At 36.1% G+C, this 21,037-nt stretch overlaps 1 protein-coding gene and 1 long non-coding RNA gene across 40 annotated transcripts in view; both read right to left on the bottom strand.

The window, feature by feature from the left end:
- NRCAM (neuronal cell adhesion molecule) overlaps positions 1 to 21,037 on the bottom strand; it is a 142,163-nt gene that overhangs the window by 30,751 nt on the left and 90,375 nt on the right. For 28 of the 39 annotated variants that reach the window (XM_064422434.1, XM_064422435.1, XM_064422439.1 and 25 more), the window contains 13 exons: positions 14,189 to 14,332; positions 13,029 to 13,140; positions 12,533 to 12,699; positions 12,302 to 12,449; positions 11,620 to 11,744; positions 10,298 to 10,327; positions 8,829 to 8,930; positions 5,872 to 6,069; positions 5,690 to 5,760; positions 4,819 to 5,044; positions 4,415 to 4,530; positions 689 to 893; positions 407 to 529 (listed from right to left, as the gene is read on the bottom strand). In XM_064422434.1, coding sequence (XP_064278504.1) covers positions 407 to 529; positions 689 to 893; positions 4,415 to 4,530; positions 4,819 to 5,044; positions 5,690 to 5,760; positions 5,872 to 6,069; positions 8,829 to 8,930; positions 10,298 to 10,327; positions 11,620 to 11,744; positions 12,302 to 12,449; positions 12,533 to 12,699; positions 13,029 to 13,140; positions 14,189 to 14,332 — 1,767 coding nt within the window. The remainder of the gene's footprint in view (positions 1 to 406; positions 530 to 688; positions 894 to 4,414; positions 4,531 to 4,818; positions 5,045 to 5,689; positions 5,761 to 5,871; positions 6,070 to 8,828; positions 8,931 to 10,297; positions 10,328 to 11,619; positions 11,745 to 12,301; positions 12,450 to 12,532; positions 12,700 to 13,028; positions 13,141 to 14,188; positions 14,333 to 21,037) is intronic. The other 11 variants (XM_064422443.1, XM_064422449.1, XM_064422444.1 and 8 more) reach the window with 1 other exon arrangement.
- Positions 911 to 4,196, bottom strand: LOC135301904 (uncharacterized). Its single transcript, XR_010363644.1, has 3 exons — positions 3,670 to 4,196; positions 3,370 to 3,525; positions 911 to 1,309 (listed from the first exon to the last, which is right to left on the bottom strand). It is a non-coding gene; the product is annotated as an uncharacterized LOC135301904 (long non-coding RNA).

Here is a 21,037-nt window from a genome sequence, read left to right as displayed (position 1 = left end):
TTTCTGCAGTTATATAGAATATAGAGATGGTAAGTAATAGTACCTTGCATCTAACTTGGATGCCACTTATCTGTAGGACCTCACCTCCATTTGTCTGTGAATTATGGTTTGAAGCAATGAAAGTAATAAAAATGTTAACCTTGCAGTACAGCAAGAAAAGATTTCCAAGTACAGTCATCTATATGATCAAAATATATTAGTCTTTTTCAAACTTGACATTTAAAATGCAATCATATCTTTTGTACATTATAAATTTAACATAATTTTTTCTTCATAAATGGATTATTATTTGGTAGATACATTGTCCAAGTTAGAGTTTTATCACAGAATCAAATAATGGCTTGCATTGGAAAGGACTTGAAAGATCAGAAGTACAACTCCCAAAATATATTAATATTGAACTTACTTGGCTGAAACTTCAGTGTATATGATGTCAAAACACCATTTGGATGGGTGGGTGAGCCCCACTCCAGAGTCAGAGAGTCCAATGTTGGGTTAGTAATCTTCAGAAAGGAAGGTGAACTAGGAACTTTTAAAAAGAACATAGAGTAAGTACAAAGTGGATTAACTTAAAACAGGTCATTAATTATTAATTCTTAAGAATATTACTGTATTGAGAGAGATTATTATTTTATGAAGTCCAAGTTAACCCCATTTAAGTTTAATATCTAGGTTTTTCATTTCATACCTCCTTCAGGGGTCTTAAATGCTTTGTCTGGGCTTGCTGGTCCTTCTCCTTTACCATTAACAACTCTAACATTCAGCTTGTAGGAACTATAGGGCTCCAGCCCTGGTAACATTCCAAAAGTCTTGTTTCCCCTGAAAGTCAAGATCTTTTTTTCTACATGTCGTCTACTCCTTCTGGACAGACTCTGCACTTTCCAGTAGTAAATCTAAAGACAAACAAACAAAAAAAAATAGTGAGTGCTTAGATGTTCTGATTTTCTAAACTCTGAGCTCTTCCATAAGTGTCCATGAATTATAGGAAGAAATAACTCCAATTTTAATAAGCTCAGGTTAAACACAACATAGAGCTTTCCTGCTCCAGAAACAGAGCTTGTCCATAAACAGTCTACACAATCGAGTGCAGATTATCACCTGCCAGTTCTGCTAATGCTCAAAACCAGTCTGATACAAGTTCTGGTTGGGAACTACATTGGTCTGTGATTGTTCTCCTGTTATCCAGTCTGAGAGGCAGAAGTTATCTATTCATTCAGTAACATGTCTACAGGCCTTCCAAAGCAGATTTGGACTTTGCCTCCTTGTTAGATCACATCCCTGACCATCTTATTCCTTGATGTCAGGTTACCTATAAATGGGGAAGAAATCAAAAGATTTGATTTGGCTAGAAAAACACACAAGTTCTGAAATTAATCTAAGGTTATAGTACTGGAATGATCTCCACCCAGAGATGGGAACACTGTTCCTCCAATTATGTGACAATTTGATCTGATGAGAAAGCTGATTCAGGTGTCCATTGAGCTGACTTTCTAAGAAACCACATATGAGCCACAGAGATGCTTTCCCTGCACTCTCTTTACTACACAGTCTCTCTACCATGGTAACTTGAAAGATATTAACAGCTGCCCCTCCAAAAGACTTGTGTTACTTCTAAGATTGTCACCTTCAAATACATAATTGTATTTGAAGGTGACAATCTTGTATTCACAGCATCATTTTCATACACATATGATCACAAGCTAAAAATCATTACGAAATCTAAATTAATAAAAAATCTATTCCTATTCAGGCCAACTGTAAAACCCCTCTTCAATTAAGGAAGCCTGGATTTCACATAGGAATTCAAAAAAAGGGGCTGTTAAGACTTGCAAAGCCCAGCTAGATAGCTATAAAGCAATGTTGCACTTAGATCAGTTTTCAACATACCATTTCACTCCAATCACTTTTAAATGCCACTGTGTTTTACATGGTTTGAGTTAATGTTTTTCAATATCACCAGCTGTCATCCTATAGCTCTCATCAGCTAGTGTAGAAAATCATTTACAAGCTAACAAAACTTGAAATGTTGGTACTATTGGTACTGAAACTCAGAAGCGGTAATAAAATACAGTGCACCACATTTTCCATACTTTCTTCCTAAGTTTGAAAAGCTTTATAGTACTGCAGTGTATTGAGTAATAGCTAGATTAATACAAGAGCAAAATATGAATTATGTGCTGTAGACTGCTGCTTAGTTACACATCTTCCTGCTTTGCCTTCAAGACGTGACTCTTTAGTCACTCTCTTAGTTCTCTCTTTGTTAAGAAATCTGTCCCCAGTGCAACACTGTATATTGGGCTACTGACAGAAAGAATTTTATTAATTAGGAAAGCCTGAGTGTGCTAGTAGGATTTTGCTTCTGCTTTTACAAAGAGCTCATCGTGTGCTTTGTAAAGCTACGTCAATGATGAGGTTACTTCATCCATGAAAAGTTTTCAGTTTGTATTGAGAGAAAGCTTTTTAATAATAGCTACCCACCAGGTCTTATGATTTCTCATGCCTTGTCTAGCCTTGAATCTATTTTAGCTTGATTTAGCTGTATTTGCAAAAATTATTTAAGGTATTCTTGCTGCATCTGCAACTTATTCAACGATATATCAATGTCACATCTGTCCTAGCCAGAACAGCAAAACTACTCAGTGGTCTGGTCTGCTGTCAATCCTGTGGTTGTGAGCTTGTTTTAATTATCATTATCAAGTAACTTATTTGACCTTCAGTTTTGCGTAGCATTGTGTAATTGTGTGTCTCTCCACCCACTCCACAGAAAAAAAATTAATTATACTGTATATAGAGAAAGCATAAGAAATTAAATAAAAATGGTCATGACATAACTAACCCCCTAGATCACATGGAAAGGAAAGTGATCCCATTAGTGATTACAGGACAGAAGACAACCCTCAGACACTGAAAGTCAGAGGAAACAAGAAAAGTCCATCTAAACTTTGGATGACAACAATTCACTGCTGAAATTAACACCTGATATATAAGCAGAAGTGTGTCTATGGATTTTGGTTTTGGTATTGTTATAGATCTTTAATAGAAAATTGATTTGGATTAAGAGCTTTAGTGTTGCTGTAACTTGATTAATAACTACCACTAATTTTACTAGATTCCAACTCTTTAATTCTCGCATAACAGACATTTTCCTTTGATTGCCCATTTTTGCATGAAATATCAGATGGATGTAAAGCTGTCATCTAATAGATAAACATTCAAGAGACTAGTGAAGTCCTGTTTCTCAGCTGAATTTATTGTGTTAGTGTGGCAAAGCAGCACACAAACTAAAAACATTCACACTATGTCATACAGAATTAGTGTAAGTCTCTCTGGATCATGGTATTTTCTGTTAGGAAAGAGATACTCACATACCAGAAATTCACATTCATGTGCTAACCAGCTATAGAGCACTGAAGTTCAGTTTCAACATTTTTGACTGCTCCATTTCATAAGTATGGTGCATATTTATTCTCCTCCAAATACTCTCTACTGTTTTAATTTTTCCAATATTTCTTTTACCTCCTTTCACTTAAAAAGAAGTAGTTCAAATTAGTCTTATTCTAGTTTGGGCTTTTACCTCCTTTCACTTAAAAAGAAGTAGTTCAAATTAGTCTTATTCTAGTTTGGGCTAAGTAATCCGTTTTGTTAGAACGCACTTATGAGAATACTTACAGAGGAGCAAAAAAAAAGAATTACTTTGATTTTCTTCAATTGTTACGCAGGGTGTTGTAGTTCCCTCACTGAAGCAACTTTTCCCTATCCTCCAGGGATACCAGTTTCAAATCTTGAAGTCCTTGTGTCTCCCCTTCTCTATTAAATTGCAGTCTTTTTTCTCCAGCACAGCCTTTTCAGTTATGACCAAAGGCAGCACACTACCTTACAATAAGCTTCCTTCCATTATATGGGCACTCTGAATCTTCTGCCATTTCATATGTCCTTAATTTGAGCTTTTAAACTGAGCTTTTTCCTGGCCTCCAAAAAGACACAGAACCCAGCATATGCTAGTAAGTGCCCATTACTCTGAATTAAAAACACAATTAATCATATCGAAGCAGAAAATGAGTAATATTAGCATCAGACCTAGAAGAGATTCTTACAAAAGTAGTTCTTCACATCCTCCAGATTACTTTGGAAAACGATCTGTTATCATTTTTTAACCTGTTTAACATGTGCAAGCTTGATTGCAAACACATGCCATTTTTCTTCAGGACAATGTCACAGGAAGCTACAAGGCTGGAGCATTGCTGAACTCTGTATGAATTGCATCAAAGCTGTTGCTCTTGTCAGCAGAACTTGGGAGCTCACTGAAAAGCACGAGTCCTCTTACATTTCAGTTACACAATCTGGATACAATCTCATACAGGAAGATTGATCTATTTTAATAAACAAGGAAGAGAATGCTTTTGACTGTACTTACCTTGTACCCTTGAAGGTGTCCTCGGACACTTTTTAGTGGAACTGGGTCCCAATGCACCTTTGCTAATGTGCTGTTAATAACATGAACCTGCACATTGCCTGGAGCAACCATTGGCACTGTGTGGAAAGGATGCAACAAGCACCTAGTTAGAATTAGAAACCACACAAACATAGTTTTTTAGTATGAGACTTTGCATTGTACTTAGCAGGTTAAAATGTTCCTATGCTTTCAGGATTGATACTACAGAGTAGTATGAAGCCTTTACTATCTCCAAATTGCTTCCTTTTAATTAAAAAAAATAACTACTATCCCCCTTATCAATATTTCAGTATTTTAAATACCCATTCAGGTTATACGTTTAGTTCCTTTTAATTAGGATAACTGAGTCAAACTACAAAACTTACAGTCTTCCCCTGAATGTCCAATCACCTCTGATGGCTCTGGTGCATACCCCAAGTCATTTAAAGCTTGCACTTTAACTTCATATGGGACAAAAGTTGGTGTACCAGACACAATATATTTAGATACATTTGCAACTATAACAGATGTCCATTCATCATCAACATCTTTCTGGCGCCAGCTGACTTTGTACTGAAGCCCTGGTCCATTAGACTGAAAACCTTTTAAAGGCTGAAATGAAAAGAAATATTTTTAAAATATTCTGAAGCATCTGAAAAATCTCAACTTAGAAAGAAATACATTGATTCTTTTTATAGAATGTCACCAAAAATTTACCACTGTATTCTGCAACAGAGAAGCACTGCTGAAAGATATGTAATATAGCTTTTACAAGAGGTCACTTCAGTTGTCCTTTTTTTTTTTCAGTTTTCACTTTTTGGTAAAAAAGCACATTGAGTGATATTGGTCACTAAAACTTCAACAGAAGTTTTCTCATGGGAAAGTGCACAATATTTGTTTATCATAAAAGGTGACAGTAGAAGTAACATCCACATTAGAATTCACTCTAAAAATTAGACTCAAAATGAACATCCATTTATATTTTGAAGTTTTCCTAAAGTGGCAGCAAACATCCTGTATTACCTAATTATTGGCTTATCCTGAGAAAACATGCAAGGAAATATGCATCCCCGCTTCAACTTATTTAAAATTTTGAATGAAAATGAAGATGGGGAAATGTATGAATTTAGCTCTTTTTCAAGAATATTGTAAGCAGGCAATTCGGTATTCTCATCATTGGTTCTCAAAACAACAACAAAAAAAAGGCTACTTACAAACCCAAAACCAAATGAAACCTTGAAAAAAGACCCATCTTACCTCCCATGTTATTACCAAATTATCAGGTTCTGAGCCTATCCCCTGCACATTAGCAGGATTTTCATCAGGGCCTAAAAACAAAACATTTACAGTGAACAAGAATGGCTGCTGTGTGATTCCAAGCAATCTCAATGCTATTCATAGCAGGAATCAATCACTGGGAAGTGGCAATAATTATTTACTTGCAGATTTTGTCAGGTACTGCTCAGATGGCTCACTGGGCTGACTTCTGCCAATCTTATTGACAGCTATCACACGGAAGGAGTAGTTGACATAGGGAGACAACTTCAGCTGCACTGTTGTCTGAGTGCCAGGGACTTCCGTCTGGTAATGCCACACTCCTGGTTCGTGCAGCGCGTCTTCATACTCAATCACAAAGCCTGCAAGCAGGAATTGCATCCAACTTTATGTCAAAACTCAAAACAGCTTCCCCGACAAATATATGCATTTCTGAATGAGCTAGCCAGAAGGGATTGCTCCAGCCAGTGCTTTCAAAAATCATGGAACCTGACATGTAAATACATAAATCTAACACAAATCTACAATGTGGATATCAAAAGTAGAAGTAAAGGTGAAATATAAAAAATAAACCCTTAATTTTATCCTTTGCTGCTGTCACTAATGCAGCCATCTCTCAGGTAACACATTTTTACAAGAGCTCTCTGTCAGGTACTGGATTTTAATTTAATGGGAGCACTTGAACTATCACAGCAAGGAAGTGGATTTTCACTGCCAAATACATTGTTCTTAGTTGTATATTCCATTTTCCCCAATGAAACTGGAATAATGAAAATGTGTTTAAAGTCAAGAATCTACACTTGAGGAAGGTGTTTGAGAGTACTTTTCATTAACTTCAAATTAAATCAGGGAATGTATATTCAGACACTAAATTTCTTGAGAGCACTTTGTGTGAACATTATGATTACTGTCAAGACCCTACAAAGCATATAACCTCAGGGATAAATAGGTTTCTAGAATTCAAAAAAAAAAATCATATTCATTATGAAAGACAAAAGGATATTTTTTTACAGATGTGAAACAGCCAAAAAACCTTGCTGTAAGATATGAGATATCAATTCTGAAAGACTTAGGAGAAATTTTTAGGACACCATAAATAAATGGAAGAATGTACAGTCTGAGTACATTCCACAGAACCTGGAGCATCAAATATTTGTGTGCTGTGTAACAAGAATTTTCCTCTATCTCATGTGTGGGTGGAGACAGAATATGACTCAAGATTGATTCTGTTCAGACTACTAAAAAAATTCAGAGTGGCATCTAAAAATTTCTCTTAGAATACTTACAGCACCACATAGAAAAATACACAACAATTTGAGGAGAAAAATATAAAAGAGATAAGTAGTACTAATCATAGCCTTCTGTACTTAAGGCTGGCAGATTTCATTCTGACCTAAGTAGTAAGAGGGGGAATTGACCCCAAATTACTGTCTGAGCTACTGCTGCTTTTGTGTGTTCAGTGATACAGGTCTTGGGATGTGATGTCTCCTGGATAATGCCTTGTTGAAAAGGTGAGAATATTATATGCCAAAAAGGTGTTCACTACTGCTTTTTGCTTCCCTGGCCACTAGCCTTCTGCCTGCAACTCCAGTAGAATAATTTATAGGCAACTTCAAAGGGAAAAAACTATCTGAGCTTTCAGAGAGATTCTAGCATGTCAGTCGTGTTGTACAAACAGAACACTCCTAATGAAGTGCAATCCTTGAGTCTTCATCTGCACTTTGAAGTGATAGCAGCAGCAAAAGAAATAGGCTTACTCAGGAAGCAAATGCCTTATTTTACAGCCTCTAAGAAGACCATGCAGCAATATAAATTGTATTATAATTAAACCCAGCATTATTTAGTTAGAAGAGTTCAGTTTCCACTATGCGAGTGCATGCAGAATCTTGTTCTAGAAAAACCTACAAGAGACAACACTGTCCAGTACTAAATCTTTTGCTACAGTGTGATCTTATTCCTACAGAAAGACAACACTTCTGTCTTCTGGCATGGAAAAAAATGAGACTATTAATAAAAAAATATGTATATTCAACTATTTACATTGATCTTCCATATTTTATATTTTAAGGTATATTACTAGTTGATATACATTAGAGATGCCTGAGACTGTAAAATTTCAGAAAAATCACTTAGTGTTTCATTAAAATGCAGTCAAGATCTTTGATGTTTTCAGAAACTTGTGAAATTCTGTTTTTAACAAGTATTCCTTTCCAGATACCTGATCCTTATGGTTTGTTTTCAGTGTTGAGAACAACCCAGCATCAAATCCTGGAGAACAACACCCAGTAAGTCAGTCTAACTAATTAGTTCCAAACATAATATCTGCACTCAGCAATTTGTGGCAGTTATCTAAAATCACCCTGCATCAATAACGAAATAGCTGAATTAAGTTGCTCATAGGGAAAGAGTAATGCCAAAAAGTCGTTCTGATCCTATGATTTTTTGGAAAACAAAATATCTTTGTTCCTTGCTCCTAAATTCCACCCCCCCATCCTTTCTGCTCAATATAAGACTTTTCATTATGTTTTACTGGGAAGAATAACAGCATTTAAGATAAATTTACTGCCTAAAAATTTTACAGATATTTAATTGTTTAGTTTAATGGATTTGGTTTATTCTTTTAACTGTCTGGACTAGGAAAAAAAACCAGAAAAACTATCTACCTTATATTTTCATGAAGAATAAACTTCTGCACCAGTAGAGATGGTTAATCACTAATGATGGTAGTACTAATGCTATTTCAAATTCATATAATTACAAAAGAGTTAATGCAAGATGTTAGTAACTCTCTCCTTCAGAAGCATACAAGCAATCAACAAGTCTGCTCTCTACATATTCATAAAATTGGACTTTGTCAGACAGGCCTCACATCAGTATATATAACTTCTATATTATCTAGCACAAGTTTGTGAATAAAAAAGCCCAGTTTTTCCAGTCTTCCTGCTTGGCTGTACAGTAGTTATTAAGGGTATGTTATGTAAATAAATGGCAACTAGAGAGGTAGAGAGTTAATCTACCATTTTCCCACGCTGCACACAAAATTTATTCCTGAAATATTTGGAATTTGAGAACAATTAGAACAGCACTTGCAACACAGTGCAGTAGATACAATCAAACATACTTGTAATGGGACTGTTGTTTTCATCCCCTGGTATCCATGAGAGATCAATGCTTCTTTCTAGCTGACCTGTCAATTCCAAGTCAAAGGGTGGATTTGGCCGAGCTGTAAATCAAATGAACACAAAGTAAGTAACCACACCAGAATCTGTACTTTAATATTTGAAAAAAATCCTTACATTCCAATCAAAGAATTCCACAAATACAGCAGGGCAGGTCTACTCACTTATGTAAGTATGACTTAAAGACTAATAGCATGCAATTATTACAAAACAGACAAAAATGGAGAACTGATGTAACCTGGAAACTTCTATACATTAACAAGAATTGGTATTTTTTTTTATCTATGTCTGAGTGCAATGTGATATTAAAATGTGATGAGATGCAAGGAATTATGAAATGCATGTTCGGTTTATCTTTGAATTATTATGGGTGGTTATCTATTGTAACAAACATACCTCATACAACATGGAAAATAAAGAAGCATTCATATCAAAGAAGCTTTTACAGAACCATTACAAATATTTTTATGTGAATTCAAAACAAGTATACTTCAAACAAAAACTAATTGCAGGTTACTAAATTATTTATTTTTTGGTGTTCTTTTAAAAAGATTCAGAAATACCAGGCAAGCTGTTATTATACATCCTTATAATGCATAAAGATATAATTGCTTGTTCCAAATTCATGAAGGTAATTTATTGTATGATTTGCTACACAAAATACACAACTAATAAGTAGGTTCATGTAAGAATACATAAGCATTTTCACAGACAGGATTTACATAAAAGTGCTTAAAACCTTTACACTTAAAAATATTTTAGTTTATTATATTGCACTTGAACCCCCAAATTCAAAAACATTCTACTAAATTAAAGGCTCTATACCATCAAATATAAGACTATGCCTGAATAACAGATTTTTTTTTTTAAGTTTTCATTTAAATTTTAAAATTTTGGTGATTTAATCAATTATAAGTCAAACTGGTCAATATGATCATATTCATCTTAAAAGTGAAGTAAAATTAAGATAAATTATGAAATAAAATAGAGCAGGATTGCAAGGCTGTAAAACCAATGTTAACATACAACATAATTTGGTTGGTGCAGTCTTTAATAGTGAATCACCCTTCACCAAAGAGTTGGATTTACATTTTAGATATTTCATTTATTATATAACTAATTCGTGTTACAGTGTGGTCTATGAGAAAAACATTGCCATCCTATACCCAATCTTAATTAGAAGTAATTTATCTCTGAAAACCACTTATTCCCTAAATCTAAAGCAGCCTGTACTGTAACATTCCAAAGTTCTGTGCTACAGTAATGAAGTAGTTGGTAAAATGGGATGAAACCACACAGACACAGACACACACACAGAGGAAAAGGGGAAAAAATAGGCAAAAAAATGGCAACAGGAAAATGAGCAATATATCTGCCTGATGATGTAGAAAGAGAACTTTTTTTAGTTTACCGTAAATGATAGCTGGTGTTGGGGGAGCAGCTGAAAAGAACATTAATATAAAGGATTTAATCAGTTAGTAGCCAAAGAAACAGAAGCCTGTAGGTAGTTAAAGACTATAGATATTAAGAGACAAAGAAAAGTTAACTTATTTAGATTAAATGGTTAATTAAAAAAAACCACATTATAATTTCTCACTGGGGAGCTAAAAAAGTATTCTTGAATATTTTACTCTATTCATTTTTTAAAATAAGGATAGATCAAGAAAATAAAGTAAACCATCTTACAAAATGCCTAAATAAATACTAGTTTTTTGGCTTAGATAATTCCTGAATAGGCATAAGATCACAGCAGAATTTTAAAACACAAGCATATTTGCTCTGAGTCTCAGATTGAATTCATGGCAGAATCATTCAGGACATCTACTTAAAACTTTCTGAGAAATTGGAGAAGGGGCAAAGTAATACATTTGGCAAGAATCTGCAATCATAAAAACTTAACAGAGAACTAAACTAAAAATACAATCCATGAGAAGTCATACAACCAAGTATTCCCAGTCTTTCTGAAGCATGATTTAGTTGTTGAAGAGATTCCTGAGAAAACATTTTCCCAACACAACAAAGACATGGACCTGTTGGAAGAAGTCCATAGGAGGGCCACTAAGGTGACCACAGAGCTGGAGCACCTCTCCTATGAAGACAGGCTGAGAGTTGGGACTATTCAGCCCAATGAAAAGAAGGCTCTGGGGACCCCTTAGAGCAGTCCTCAGCACCTACACAGGCTCCAAGAGAGCTGGAGAGGGACTTCACTCCAAGAGAGCTGGAGAGGGACTTCACAAGGGCATGTGGTGGTAAGACAAGGGGGAATGGCTTTAGCTAAAGCTGGGTTTATGTTATGTGTTAGGAAGACAATTTTTATGGTGAGGCACAGGAACAGGTTGCCCAGCAGGTCGTGTGGAAGGTGTCCCTGCCCAAGGCAGGCGGGTTAGAACTAAATGAGCTTAAAGATACCTTCCAACCCAAACCATTCTGTGATTCTACCATCTTTATGTTCAAATACCCTGCAAAATTTAATTTCCTGTAGTAGCTCAGAGGGGGCAAAAATAAAAAGCTATACAGCACGAATCTGCCCTGTAGCTGCTCAGTCATTTGGAAAGCAGCTGATTCAAATGCAAACTGTAAGGTGAGACTACATTTTTTAAAAACTGAAACACACTGACACCTAGGTGGCATTTACACTATCCTGTCCTAAAAACCAAAACTATGTTTGTGCTTTTCACTTTAAATCTAATGCTGCTTTCATACTTAACAGTAGAAATTTGAGAATATTCTTACCAACAACAGTAAGCACAGCACTTGCTGAAACACTGTCCAGAGTAGTATTAACTATGCAAGTGTATGTTCCATCATCTTTATCAGTTACATTCATAATGGTCAAGTTGTCTTTACCAACTAGAAACCTGTAAATACAATAAATTCAGCTGCTGATTTTTTCAATAACTGGCACTGTTATAAGAAACTTGCATAAAACATTATCAAATCCCATATACTTGAACATACCTAAACAGCTATGTTTACCCAAGTTAAGCCATGGGACAACATAATCTTTTTTTTTTATTTGCTCTTCACCATCTTCCCACAGTGACTCTTATTCTAATGTGCTTTTCTTTACAAATTATTAAAACAAATTTTAAATATTTGTGATGCAAAGCAAAATAGTTTTCTATTATCTCTTTAGCTTCTTAAGTCAATTATCTTTACCTTACACTTAATCTATAAGGTCAGTGTGCACAGTTTGTATAAATGGTTACCTATCATTTTATTTTTAATTCTATCTTGCTATTTTCATCACACTAGGTAGGTCCTTTAGTCACCAAATAGTGGATAGCCATGATGTTTATCAGCCCTCTTTGGAAAATATGTCAATAGGTCAGTATGTTTGTTTCAAAGATCAGGAAAAGGAGCAGACAAAAGGACCTAAAAAATTAAAAATAAAGGAAAACTATGTGGTCCTTACCTTTCATCATCTGGCAGTTCATCATTGTCCTTCAACCATGTAACTGTTGGTAGTAAGGTAGAATCATGTTTTATTATACACTCAAAAGAAACCTGGCCATATCTCTGAATCACTTTGTATTCTGGCTGTTTAATGATCATCGTTGGATCTGAAATTTAAAATTAAAATTAGATACCCAGAAAGTCTGAAATTCTGTACTAATCAGTGATGAAAGAATGACTAATTTCTCACCTTTAATTTCCAACTGCACCTCATTTTGTATCTTTCCTAATTCATTCCTTGCTACACATGTGTATGTACCAGCACTATTCTTCTGAGCCACTGGAATTTCCAAGGTTCCGTTATCATGGAAAACGTACTCATTTCCACGCAAGATGCTACCTTTCACTCCCTTAAACCTTTGTATAAGAAGTAATACCATTAGCCAGAACCACACTTAAATTCTGTATGGTTTTATTATCAAAAAAAATACAAACTTAGGACTGCCACGTTGGAAAATAGAGACAGAAGCACTCACAAAAATTTAAACTTGACTCTGTAGGTGTAACTTTACTGCTGGTCCATTAAGTACATGCAATATTGTATTAGCAAATTGTAAACAGCGTTTATTTTGAAAACATAATTTAAAAATTGTAAATAGATTAAGAAGAGTTTTAAAGCTTCAAGTGTTTGTTTCCATAGATACAACTGGCTCATCTTCTGTAACATAAGCACAGCTAGAGCTTACCATTCAATTTCAGGCTTAGGTGACCCAAAATAAGCACAGTCTAGCAATGCGGGACTGTCTGCAATGACTTGATACAGTTTATTAGCAGGAGTTAGAATTCTTGGTGGCTCAGCTGAAAAGACAAAGATATCTGCATATAGTTACAAAGTTACAAATAGTAAATACACAGTAAAATGTATAGTTACAAATACAAAATACAAAGATATTAAAAATGGCCTAAAGAATTATATAAAAATATTTTTCCCTGGGATGATTTTGGATTTCAGTCTGGGCTCAAATACATTCTATTGGTACTAGCCTGAGGAAAAGTTAATGCAGGGAAATTATCTTGTGAAAAACAACAATAATTAACAAGAAATTATCTTGTGAAAAACAACTGTTTCTTGCCTATTTACAAGTAATAGTGATGGGCACCAAAGGCTATGATTTCAACTGGAAAATTTAAATCAGTATATACTTCAAGAAGATAATCTCCTGGGTACAGACTGAACTATCTAGTTCCAAACAAACCTGCAGGCAGAAAGAAGCTAGGATGCATTTGTGGTGTAACATCTACATTTTCTTTCTTTTAAATGACAGTGTCAATCAACGCATCTGGCAGTTCCTGCAGGAGAGTCACTAGAGGCCATTCTGCCTAGGATTTTGCTACTAGGTTTTTTTAATTCAGTGAGAAGAATTAGAGGGGCCACAACATATTGTAATCAGAAACATATGCCAGGGAAGCCTTAGAGACAAATGCATAATCAGGTCCCCTTGCAGCAGCAACCTCGAGATCATCTATTCCACTAATCCAAAACATCCAGACTCAATGAAACTGTATTGAAATGTACTAACTTAAGCAATACTAATTCCTGACTTCTTTGTTGGGCTTCTGTTTGACTGACTTACACAAACAAACAAAAAAAAAAACAAGAGAGATAAAATTTCTTCCAAGTTTTCCCAGCTTTCACATCTATCCTTATCACTTTGGAACAATGAAAGTGAAATTCAGGAATACCCTAGCAAAAAACAAAGGTATGTATACCCTTGCTCTTTACAGGGGCCAGGAAACAGATCAATTCCCAACGAAGACCTCAAGCAAGGCTTGAGCAGAGTCCGTGCGTTAGCAGGAGACAACTGAATACCCAAGAAAACAGAAAAAAATTAAGTCTTTTTCTTACCCAGAACATTCACAAACGCATTTGCTAGCAAGTATCCGTATTCATTAGAAGCATTGCACTGATAGACAGCACTTGACCTTTCTTGCACGTGTGAGAAAATAATGGTGTCACCATCCACCTTTCTGCTAGGATCTTCTGGGGCAACTGTTGGTGCAAACAAAAAGAGTTACTGCTTTTCCCAAACTGCTATTGGACTACAAGATTCATACTTCTGAAAAGAAGGAAGAATCTGAAAGACCAATATACCCTTAAAAGTTGGGGTTTTTTTTCCCCTGGGTGACTAATCACTAGGAAAAATGTGGATTTTAATACAGTTTAAAAAGTTCTTCTCATTCTACAGGTATTAACTCAGGATGGTAGGGTTCCCATTTTTTGAGACCTTATTTGTTCGTTTTCCAAGGAAGTGAAGCTGAGATTTTATTTTGCACAGAATACAGAGGAAAAATACCACTATTATGAGATTTGGGCAAATACAGTCAATATTTAGAAAATTACAGAAATATTTCTGTCAAAGAAAATGCTGATGCAGTGAAATAGTCCTCTGTGACTTTAAAGTTTCAAATTGATTGTTATACCACAAATAATTTTCCAAATATAAAAATAGACACACTCAGTTGAAAATCATCTCAGAGTAAAGAATAAGCATTCCTTCTAACAAAGTCAAGAAACAATCTTCTCAAGAGCAGAGTTAGTACTTCAGTAGGTGGCACTCTTTCCCTTATGTAAGAATTATACAATGCCATTTCCTCAACTGCTCTGGAGTGGCCTGAGCTGTCAAACAGCTTCTGCATCACAGAAGCACCCAAGACATAAATGAAAATAAAATTCTAAGAAAATACTTATTAAGAATAATAGCTGTCAGTTCTGATACAACTGAATGGCATTAAAGAAGTATAATGAAGAAAAAACTTAGCTTGTAACATCACACTGCATAAAAATGCAAAATCTATAGTTAAATATGTTATGAACATACTAAATAAGACCAGATATATTATTATTGTATTGAAAATACAAGTATTATTAATAATGAAAATTAATAATAAAATTACTAACCTACTAATATGGAAAATAGATGTATTTATACAGAAATAAATGCATCATAGTTTGACTGCATAATCAAAACTTACACCTTTACTGAAGCTTGAAAAAGTATATTTGTGGAACACATTCTCATACAAGGAAATTCTTATTTGAATTCATAAAAAGAGATCAATCAAGTAAATTAACATCAGTTTTATGGAACAGAAATGAATCTTTTGATTCAGACACTACCTTAGTTCTCATCTGTAAAGAAAATGGAGACATTTCTCCTGCATTTTCTTAAAGCATGTATTACTGAATTCTCTACAAAAGAAACCAGATAAAGAGGACCACAGTTCTGTGCTTCTGCTTAAGGATATTTCCAGCTTGGATGAAATCTAAGGCCATTTTTCATGTAAATACCTCCATTTCCAAACAGCTGCCTCAAGAACCAATTTCCATTTCCATTTTTTCTCATCTTCCATCACTCTGAGTTCAAATCAACATCACAAATCCAAAAATTTCAGGAAGGAAATAAAAGGCACTACTGAGATTTTGAGTGTTTATTCTCTGGACTTCTGCCACATATTTTTCTCTCTTTTGCTTTACTTCCTATTGTGTTCCGTGTTTCACATTGCCTCCTTTTCTGCGTAAATGCCATTTTCATTAAAAGATTCATGGGCTGAAAATAGCCGGAGCAGGTGAGCAGCCCAGCAGGCAGACCAGTCAGCTGCGGGAAGCACTCTGTTTCTGCATACAAATCACAGCTAAACAGAAGACAGGCACAACTGCTCTCCCACGAGGAAGGAACACTGCCCACAGCCATCCAAGCATGGCTGCTTCCAGCCCTGGGCTCTGCTCTTCCCTCCACTCATGCCCTCTGAATCCTGCAGCACTTTCTGCACTCCGGTGGGTCATGAATGGGTGCACAGACTGGCCCCCTCACACACACTCCAACACCTAATCCCTTACAGGATGATGGTAGGGCCCCTCCTAAGAGATGGAAGCCATTAGTTCAATCTTCTATGGCTGAAGGAACTGCATTGTAAAAGAATGATCTAACCACTAAATTATTATAGAATGAGGGACAGCACCCTCCCTTCCCACTGCTGTAGTGAAGGAAAAAAGGAGATATCCCCTTTCAGCTATCTGAAGGAAAGGAGGTGCTTATTTTCTGAAAAGGGCTTCAAGCTGGGGTCCCAAGAGAAAAGAAGGCACAAGTGTCAGGTTAGCTGGTGCTTTCTGTTAATTGGTCTAGCCAATTGCATGCTGAAGGGCACTGATTCAAAAGCTCCCTGTTAAGACAGGCATCTATTTAACTGTCTGTTGAATACAGCTTCTTTAATGGTCTGAAGCACCCACTGCTGCACTCGCAGACACAGAAACATTGAGCTTGGAAGGGGGACTTTTGGAGGTCATCTGGTCCAACCCCCTGCTCATGCAGGGCCACTTGGATCCAGTTATCCAGAACTGTGTCCAGATGGGGGAAGGATCACTTTCCTCTACCTGCTGGCACTTTTGTCTCATGTAGCCCAGGATAACATTAGCCTTGTTGCCATAAGGGCACATTGCTGGCTCATGGTCAACTTGGCATCCACCAGGATGCTCAAGTCCAGTTCTGCCATGGCACTATCCATCTGGATGGTGCCCAGCATGTACTGGCACTAAGGCTGTTCCTCCCCAGGTGCAGGACTTTGTTCCACTGACCACCCTCTCTGAGTGTGGCCATTCAGCCATTTTTCTATCCACCTCTCTGCTGTTTATCCAGCCTATACATCAACAGCTTGTCCATGAGGAACTAATGGGAGACAGTGCCTAAGGCCTCACTGTGGTCCAGGCAGACATTATCCACTACCCTTGCCCTCATCTATCTGGCCAATCATTTCATCATAGAAACATATGAAGTTGTCACCCCTTGGTGAAGCCATGAAAATAGTCCTGAAATTTTCTTGTCCTTAATGTGCCTCAAAATGGTTTGCAGAACTAGCTGCTCCATCACCTTCATAGGGATAAAGCTGACTGTAGTTCCCTGGTTTCTCCTTCTGGTTCATTGAAGACAGAAGTAGCATTTGCTTTCTCTCCATCTTTAGGCACTTCTCCCAGTTACCATGATCAAGCAAACATTATGGAGACTGTTCTTGCAATGACATATGCCAGCTCAGTCAGCACTTGTGGCTGCATCCCACCAGGGGCCACACACTTGGGTATTTTCAGTTTGCTCCTGACCTAATTCTTTTCCACCAAGGGTACATTTCATTCTAGTCTTTTCCCTGGTCTTTGGGACCTGGGGTTCCTGAAGGTCAAACCTGCTAGTAAAACCTAAGGAAAAATAGCATGCAGTACTTCAGCCCTTTCCATATACCAGTCTACCATTAAAAAAAAAAAAATCTAAATATCTTTTTCTGAGGAAAAGGAGTGATGGCAGGGCCACTCAAGCACTGCTTGTTTGTATGTATGAATATTCTGGTCACATTACATGATAGCAGCATGAGAAAGAGAAAATGCTTTTGACATACTAGAGAAATCTGAATTTGGCACTGATAGGCAAAATAGCAAAAACCTACATAAAACTTAAAATAAGCTTCTACAAACAGGAAAATGAATTACAAGGATTTGCTATAGGAGTTCGGCTGCTGTAAAAAGACAGGTGAACATGTGCCATCTAACAGCCAACATTTGCTCCCAATAACATGGAATCTCAGCTTATGAATGTGTTTTGGTCCTTTCTGAACAAAGACCTGGTTTAATCTAATTTTTTCATCACATTGTACAATGATACAGCTTCTTGACTCTAGCTATGTTCAGCATATTCCTAAACAGAGAAGGCAGGGCCTCCATCAGATACTTCTTATTGTAGTTAGAGATCAGCACTGTGAGTAACTTCTGTTAATTTAAATGTTTCATAAACTTCTGACAGCCTAAGTAATTACTTTTTCTAGTATGTTACTTTTTTCCTTGAAAAAAAGACAGAATTACATGCTCTCTGAACAGAAGTAGTTAAAACTGGAAGGGAAAAAAATCTCGATAAAAAACCCCATGGATAACTGAAATGGTAAAGGAATGTAATTTTCATTTTCTTATCAATCTTGCTTGCTCCTCAGCATATTATTTTCCTGTGACCACTGAAATGCTTTTCCTCCTGAGTTTCTGATTCTGACAGTTCTGTTGTCTTCAAAGTCACAGCATTACCTGCACTAACTATAATCATCCTCGACTATTTTGTGCAGAATTGAAAAAAACCTGATAATCTGCTGAAGTTCCTAGGCCAGATGCAAAATTCCAACACAATGACAGAGAAGCAGTGGATAAACACCTTCCCATGCAGTCTTCTTTCCAAGACTGAAGTACTGGGGGCATTAGGGTCAGCAAATTTCTCCCCTCCCTCCCACAGCTGCAGTGAACAGCTTGTGGTGTGTACTCTCAAAGAAAATGATCGATGGTGAATCTCTCAGCCATAGAGTATCAAGGCCTTTCATGAAAGAAATCTAAGGGCTAATGTTTCTCCCTTAAATTTAGTGTAAGTACTAACAGAGACTAACTCAAACCTAGAGGTTCAATGTGGAATGTAATATAAGAAGAAAAGAATGTGTTGAAAGAAGATAAACAGCACCTTTGCGCTACTTTGTATAAATCTAAGTGTCTGTATCTAATATATAATAGCTCACCATGAACCATAAACCACTGGACCAAAAAATCAGTCTTTTGTACAGTATTTGCAATGCCTTTCTGAAGTCCAATTATGAAAGCGCTTCCCCTTCCCAATTAATTTGGGTTGTTACTTTCTTAAAAGTTGAGACACTTTATGCATGGCTTCCCTTTTGTAAAACCATGCTGAATATCTAAGCAGTAAGACACAATGGATTATGCAGTGATAAAAATAATGCAGATCTTGAGTGTTAATTGAAGCACAAGAAACACAGAGTCAATTGCTACTTGCCAAAGTAATTCTAATTGACCTTAGTGGGACTGGGCATGTAAGTTCAACATACTCCTGTGAGTAAACATTAGGAGGTTAGGTCCTTACCATTCCAACATGTCTAAAGCAGCTTTTTTTTTTTTTTTAGAAATATTTCAAGGAAACCTAAAGTCTTACTTAATTTTTTTTTTTACTGAGATTATTGGAGTATTGAACAAAATTCACACAATTGCAAGTTTATTTTACAGTTGCTAACACACACTACTTTTTTTTTTTTTTTTTGCCTTTTCCCTATAGATGTTTAAACCTCAGTCTTTGACTGAGATATGGACGAATGGCTCTTTCTTCAAGATTCCCTCTTCCTTGTCTGACTCTATTATGGAAAAACAAAACCGGAAGAATTAAGTATCTCCCAGTTGTGCTTTCCACCAGAAAATTAAAGTATTGCAAACAGATTACTAGGCCACAAGAGGCACATTGTGGGATATATGATGACAGCAGGGCTTTGAAATTCAAATGTAGCTTTTTTTCTTTGAAATCCTGCCATGGGTGTAGCTCTCTCAGCACTGCCCTGAAGCAGAAACAGCTGCTTTAGTTTCCTTTTACAGTGATTTCCTAATCATTCAGTTGGAAGATGAGGAGCTCAATTCTATAATTTAGTAACAAGTGAACAAAAAGACACACTGTACTTGGTAATTTCCAGAACAGCTTTGATAACCCAGAATAATAAAAAAATCACAAGAATCTTAAGAACTGCATTTTCTGTGATCATGATGCCTCTCATCAATGCCCTGACAGATGCAGTGTACTAGAGCATCCAATCAACTTGCACTTAAATATTTAATGTGGATAAGACTTCAGCTTTTCTCAGCAGTGAAAGTGACCTTTAATATAAGGCTGAGCTACCCACTTGCTTATTTCCTGTGTTCTTTTCTTTTTTTTTTTCCATGCTAAGTTCGAGTGGGTAATTTAATTAAAGTCTTTTAATTTTTACTGAATACCCTCAACAAGACTTTGTGTACCAATTCCTCAAGGCCAGTCCAATATATGCTGCCTTGTATTTAGGAAATTTGGTGACATCCTGCAGAGCTGCTTCTGGAAACTCTGTTTCTTAATGTTTTACTGTTACTGTGAAAGAAAGCAGAACACACCACTGCTTTTCTGGAAAATGTATTTGCGGGTCATTTGAACAGCTCATTCCTACAATTTTGATAAGGAAGAAAAGCAAGGCAAAACTGACTGTCATAGCCTGATGAAAAAGATTTTACTAGTCTGGAGGCCTGAAATAATAGTTAAACTACAAGAACTGCAGGGTAAAAACCCCCTCCAAACAAATAAACAAAAAGTGAGTGGTGAGTATACAGAAAACAACAAAGGAAGATGAGACCACCAAAAACCCAGAATGAAAAGTGAAGTACAGGTACCAAACTTTGATGACAACATATGCATTATATTTATTTATGAATATATACTGTACAAAATTACATTGATATTTTCCTGTTTTCCTGTCTTACCATTGTTTCATGAGGTCATTAATGTCAGTTTACACAACTTATTTACCAATGGAAACTTCTCATTTTAAATTTCAAGTTGTAGATGTCACATTCTATTTAATTAGAATTCCTGAAACAGGCTGTTTGCTAAATATTTCTATTTGTTTCAATACATTGTCTTTTTTTTCCCCTACAAAAAAGTTTACTCTCTTTTGTATACCAAATAGTGTTCAAATATATCTAATGAGGGTTCTTGTTTACTTCTTGCTATTACCTAGATCCTGGCCATAGACAATCCTTCTCCATGTCCCACACTGGGTGAATTACATATTGCCAACAGACTTAACTCCTAAACTTGTAAAAGTGACAGAAGAGACACTGTCACACTTTAAAGAGATCAGAATTTTAGAGCACATTACC

The sequence above is a fragment of the Passer domesticus genome, chromosome 5, assembly GCF_036417665.1.
Source record: "Passer domesticus isolate bPasDom1 chromosome 5, bPasDom1.hap1, whole genome shotgun sequence".
Lineage (NCBI taxonomy): Eukaryota > Metazoa > Chordata > Aves > Passeriformes > Passeridae > Passer > Passer domesticus.
Note: the sequence above shows the minus strand (reverse complement) of the source record. Positions and strands in the feature narration are given on the sequence as shown.